This window comes from Penaeus japonicus, unplaced genomic scaffold, assembly GCF_977035675.1.
Source record: "Penaeus japonicus unplaced genomic scaffold, GWHDUDI00000001_assembly GWHDUDI00000035, whole genome shotgun sequence".
NCBI lineage: Eukaryota > Metazoa > Arthropoda > Malacostraca > Decapoda > Penaeidae > Penaeus > Penaeus japonicus.
This window is the reverse complement of record NW_028234437.1, coordinates 17,546,011-17,552,211: the sequence shown is the minus strand read 5'-3', so window position 1 is coordinate 17,552,211 and position 6,201 is coordinate 17,546,011. Positions and strand designations below refer to the sequence as shown.

At 32.6% G+C, this 6,201-nt stretch overlaps 1 protein-coding gene across 1 annotated transcript; it reads right to left on the bottom strand.

Moving 5' to 3' along the window:
- Positions 1–5,718: 5,718 nt before the first annotated feature.
- Positions 5,719–6,195, bottom strand: LOC122243476 (trypsin-1-like). Its single transcript, XM_086531467.1, has one exon. The coding sequence runs from the start codon at positions 6,057–6,059 to the stop codon at positions 5,784–5,786; it is 276 nt and encodes a 91-aa protein (XP_086387593.1). The 5' UTR covers positions 6,060–6,195; the 3' UTR covers positions 5,719–5,783.
- Between the last annotated feature and the right edge of the window lie 6 nt (positions 6,196–6,201).

The window sequence follows — 6,201 nt, the reverse complement described above, 5'->3', positions numbered from 1 at the left end:
AGTGAATTATCAAACTTTATTTCTTACCTCAGTGAATTATCAAACTTTATTTCTTACCTCAGTGAATTATCAAACTTTATTTCTTACCTCAGTGAATTATCAAACTTTATTTCTTACCTCAGTGAATTATCAAACTTTATTTCTTACCTCAGTGAATTATCAAACTCTTTATTTCTTACCTCAGTGAATTATCAAACTTTATTTCTTACCTCAGTGAATTATCAAACTTTATTTCTTACCTCAGTGAATTATCAAACTTTATTTCTTACCTCAGTGAATTATCAAACTCTTTATTTCTTACCTCAGTGAATTTAAAATTTTATTTCTTACCTCAGTGAATTATCAAACTCTTTATTTCTTACCTCAGTGAATTATCAAACTATTTATTTCTTACCTCAGTGAATTATCAAACTTTATTTCTTACCTCAGTGAATTATCAAACTTTCTTTAGGTCTTACAGCAGTGTATTTATTCAAATCTTTATTTGTGACTCTGTGAAGTTGCAATCTCTTTATGCTTTACCTCAGTGAATTATCTAACTCTCTTATTTACTTACCTCAGGGAATTATCAAACTTTATTTCTTACCTCAAGTGAATTATCAATCTTTATGTCTTACCTCTCGTGAATTTCAAACTCATTTTTTTTGTCGCAGCTGGGATTATCATACTCTTGTATTTTCTTTCTCCCGTGTATGTTTCTTTCCTCTTTTATTTCGTACCTCAGTGTATTATCAAACTCCTGAATTTCGCTTCCCGCAGGGCAATTATCATAACTTTATTTCTTTCCCTCAGTGATTGGAGATATCTGTATTTTCCTCACCCGCACGTGCATCTTTTTATTGTCAAACTCGTGATTTCTTAACTCAGGGTATTTCTCAAACTATTTATTTCGTGACCTCTGTGTATTATCTATCGTGTCACTTTATTACCTCCAGTGAAATATCTAAACTCTATTTCCTTGATCTCACGTAGAATTTTAAATTTTTTTTTATTTCCTCAGTGAATTAATAAATCTCTTTTTTTCTTACGCTAGTGAATTATCAAACTATTGTATTTCTTTCCTCAGTGATTTATAATTACGTTATTTCTTTCCTCAGTGAATTCTCCAAAACTTTATTTCTGTCCTCAGTGTGAATTATTCAACTCTTTATTTTCTTACCCCTCACGTTGTGACATTTATTCAAAATCTTTTTCTCTGACCGCAGTGATTTATCAAACTCATTTTTTCTGCCTCACGTCGAATTATCAAACTAGTTATTTCTTACCTCAGTGATTTATCAAATTCTTTTTGCTTGCCTCAGTTGTACATTATCAAATTTCTTATTTCTTGCCCTCAGGTGACTTATCAAACTCTTTATTTCTTGCCTCAGTGAAATTTTCAAACTCCTGTTTTCTTGCCTCAGAGAATTATCAAACTATTTATTGCGTACATCAAGTGAATTATCAAAATTCTTCTATTCTTGCCTAGTGACTTATCAAACTCTTTATTCTCTGCTAAGTTGAGTTATCAAAATCTTTATTTCTCGCCGCTGGTGAATTATCAAACTATTTATTTCTTACCTCAGTGAATTATCAAACTCTTTATTTCTTGCCTCAGTGAATTATCAAACTCTTTATTTCTTGCCTCAGTGAATTATCAAACTCTTTATTTCTTGCCTCAGTGAATTATCAAACTCTTTATTTCTTGCCTCAGTGAATTATCAAACTTTTTATCTTACTCATAGTTGAATTTTCAACTCTTTATTTCCTTACATCACGTGAATTATCAATCCCTTTGGTTCTTTACTTTATGATACACATACTTCCAATTGTTACAACAGCAGTGATTCGGCTTATAATAATCAAAACAGGTTTATAGAACATACGATTTTATTCACACTTGATGACGGGCGCCATCGCAACTACGGAAAGATTTTGAGACGATTTCAAAGATATTCTTGAAACATACATGAATCGTAAGCGATTTCCGAAAATTTTAGGTATAATGATACTCCTGGGTACGGATATAAACCAAATTTTTTAGTCATACACAAATTTCATTCCAAGGACGAACATTTTATCGAATTGGAATTTTCTTGTAAAAATGATGTTGTGAGATGAGATGCAGTCCGTTTCTCCTTTTGATATTTTTTATCTGGAGAGAAGAAAGAAGCGTCTTCATAGTGCCGAGCGGCAGGAGGCGAGGCGGAGGAGGGGGAAACAACACCAAAAGAGACAAGCTGATTATTGTCTTTGCTGAAATCTAAGGAGAAAATTTCTATTATGAGTTGTGTATTCAATGTTAGTTGGATAGACTGTTAAAGAGGTTGTAGATAGGGTGTGTTGTGGTATAGACGTTATTTTGTGTTGAGTGAGTTTTTTTGTGTTTGTGACGTGTGAGTGTTTGACATATCTTATATTGTTTGAGTTTGTGTGTGTTAGGAGAGTGTTATTTTTATTGTTTTTGCGCGCAGTCTTGATTTGTAAGTGTTGTGAGTATGATGAGAGCTTTTATATTTACTATATATTTTAATTTATATTTATATATTATATATATTATATATAAATATTGTATATGTATACACACACACTCCACATATACATACATTAACACACACAAATACTCACACACACACGCACACCACCACACCAACAACAAACACACATATATATCTATTTTATATATATATATATATATATTATATATACATCCACCTTGTGTGGTGCTGTGTGTGTGTGCTTGGTGTGTGCCACTCATATATTCATAATACAAGGAATATATTACACACATATATACTTTAATTATATATATATAATTATATATATATATTATATATATATATATATATATATTATATATTTATATTTCCTTATATATATATATCATCACACACACACACACACTGTAGATTGCATTTATCCTTATTCGGTACTTTATAAGTCGTCACTAATTCTGATAGCCAGCTAGTTGCAGTTTGACAATTCAAGTTACCATACCCGTTCAGTAATGTGTAAAAGACCTCCACACATATCTCTCGCCTCTCTCCTCTCTCTCTCTCTCTCAGTGCTCTCTCCTCTCCTCTCCCCCTCTCCCTCGCTACTCTCACTCTACTATCCTCTCCTTATGAGGAACTTATTAAAGAAACAATGACAGAATTGCAGTGTTTCGGATATCTATAAATAATTATTTAAATATACGGTTTTTCTTGTTGGACACTAAAATTTTCTAAGGAACATCAGAACCAACAATATCACTATCTCATTATCGAGATAGCTTGTGGGTGATTGTTTTGACAAAAGTTCTCAGTCTATCTATCATCTATTTAGCTATATATACAATCTATTAACAATCATTAATGTTCCTCTTTTCTCTAAAGAGAGAGAGAGAATGTATTTTTCGATATATAGTTACCTGTCAATTGGTAGTTTGCATACATTACTTCAAATTAAAAGAAAAAGAAAAAGAAAGAAAGAAAAAAAAAAACGAAAGAAAAAAAAAAAAAAAAAAAAAAAAAAAATAAAATTAAAAGAAAAAGAAAAAGAAAGAAAGAAAAAAAAAAACGAAAAAAAAAAAAAAACGTTTCGAATTCATAAGAACAGATCATATTGTATCTGAAAAGGAAATATCTGGATATTACTCACTGATGTACCTTTCTCTCTCTCTCTCTAACTCTCAAGTGCAGTATTTCCGGAATTTCGTAAAGTACGGTCCAATAAGAGTTATCGACACAGAATGTTGGCTGATATCAGCGGTATATGTGAATGGCTGGTAAATTGAATTGTGTATCACGAATGCATGTTTGGAGGAGCAATAAAATGAGATCAGATCTTGAATGTGAAACTGACATCTGCATTTGTGTTGCATCGGCTATACAAAAGCGTCCGGCACTGCTTTCCATGATATCCTGTAGAAAGGAGATTCCCATCACGCATAATAAAACTTATCAATGCGCTTTATGACAACCAGAAAGCAAGTGTAAGAAATCATGCGTGATGCCCCTGAAGATTATTAAAGATCCATAAAATTGGATGGAAGAATGATTACGATATTGTTCTCATTGCCAGTAATTAGAAGCCCTCGTAACAATAGTGAGAGTTGTGAGAGAACAGGCTGGATTGCTGTTGAATAAGATGAAAACCAAAGTGACAAAAATTAGTGCTGACCCTACAAATACTGATACGGACGACCTTGTTATCTGTGGTCAAGTAATTAAAACTGTCAGTGACTTTATCTACCTCGGCGCGTCCATTGCCAATGGTTGTAACGACAGCTAAGAAATTAGTAGAAGACTTGGCACAGCAAGAAACGTAATCATCGGCCTGTCAAAAGTTTGGAACGGTAACGTGAAAACAACTGAGTATAGAAAATGAGAATTTCTCAAACAACCATGTATTCCCCACATTGCGACTGCTGGACGGGTTTGAGAGGTCGTTGCGGTGACTCAAGAATGTGCAGAATGGAAATAGAGACTCCTAATCATTCGAGCTCTGGTGCTACGGGCGTGTCCTCAGAATCAGCTGGATAGAAAGAACTAACGATTGGGTTTCGGGAGAAGTGGATGGTGCTACACAAATGGCGAATCTGAATAGACGGCAGTTATCATTCATCGGACACGTAGCCAGAAACAATGGCATTGGGAAAGCCATTCTCTCCGGCATGGCTGAAGGCAACAGAAGAAGAGGGAGGCCAAGGTTGTGACTGTCAGATAACTTGACAGACCTCACTGGACAGAACATCGCCGAATTCTGACCTGTGCTTAGAAAATGGACAACTGGAGGAGGACAATCAGCGCTGCCATGGAGGGTCAACCCCGACCTACCGTCTGTAATGATATATTTATACATGTATATATACATACAGACATCCGTCCATACAAATACAAACAAACACACACACATATAAATATACATATATATATAATATATATAGTATATATACTTATATATTATATATATATATATATATATTATTTATTAATATATATATACAAATATAATATATATATACATATATTATATATCTATATATATATATAATATATATATATATAATATATATATACTTATATATATATTATATATATATATATATATTCGTTGTTTCTTGGATGTTGGTATGTTACTGTTGTGTGTGTTATATATATATATATAGATATATAGATATATATATATATATAATATATAATATATATAAATATATATATATATAAATAGAAAACAAACAGACAAAACATATATATATAAACAAATATAATATATATATATATATATATATATATATATAAATATATATAAATAACATATGTATATATAATATATATATTATATATATATATATATAATAATATATATAATATAAATATATATATATATATTAATATATAAATATATAATAAATTCGTGTTTCTTGTATGTGTATTGTACTGTTTTTTTTTATTTTGGATAAATATACATGTATATATATAAATATCTATATATAAATATATATATATATATATATAATATATATAACATATGTAAATCATATATCTATATCTATATATATATATATATATATATATATATATATATATTGACAGACAGATGGTATTATATGTAGCTCATCCCAAATTTATAATCGTTGCTAAGTGCATGAAACATGGTGATTTGTTATACGTTATATAAATTTCAATATCTGGATTTACTTATAAAAGTGAAAAATGATATTCACGGGACTATAAGGTAATGCAAATAATGAAATACGTTCTTAAAACTTTATTTCAATTTTCTAAATTGCATTAGATGTATGTCATTAAGATGGTCCTTTAGACAGCATTAGTCAAGATCCAGTCAACGAAGTAGGCGACCTCGGTGTAGACGCCAGGGTATCCGGGACGGGCACAGCCGTATCCCCAGGACACGATACCGGCCAGGTAGGCTGAACCGGTGTCAGAGCAAGCAAGGGGGCCGCCAGAGTCTCCCTGGCAAGAGTCCTTGCCGCCCTCGGGGAGGCCGGCACAGATCATGGAGTCGTCAACGTCATTTTGGCCATAAGCATCGCGACATTCGGCGTCAGAAACGATGGGAACGGTCACCTTCATCAGGGTACTGGGGGTGCTTCCTCCCTCGGAGGTGGTGCCCCAGCCGGAGACAATGCAGTCGCCAGAGGCAGCGTGACCTGATTCGGGAATGGCGATGGGACTCACGTAGTCGTTGAAGCTCAGAGGCGCAGACAGCTTGAGC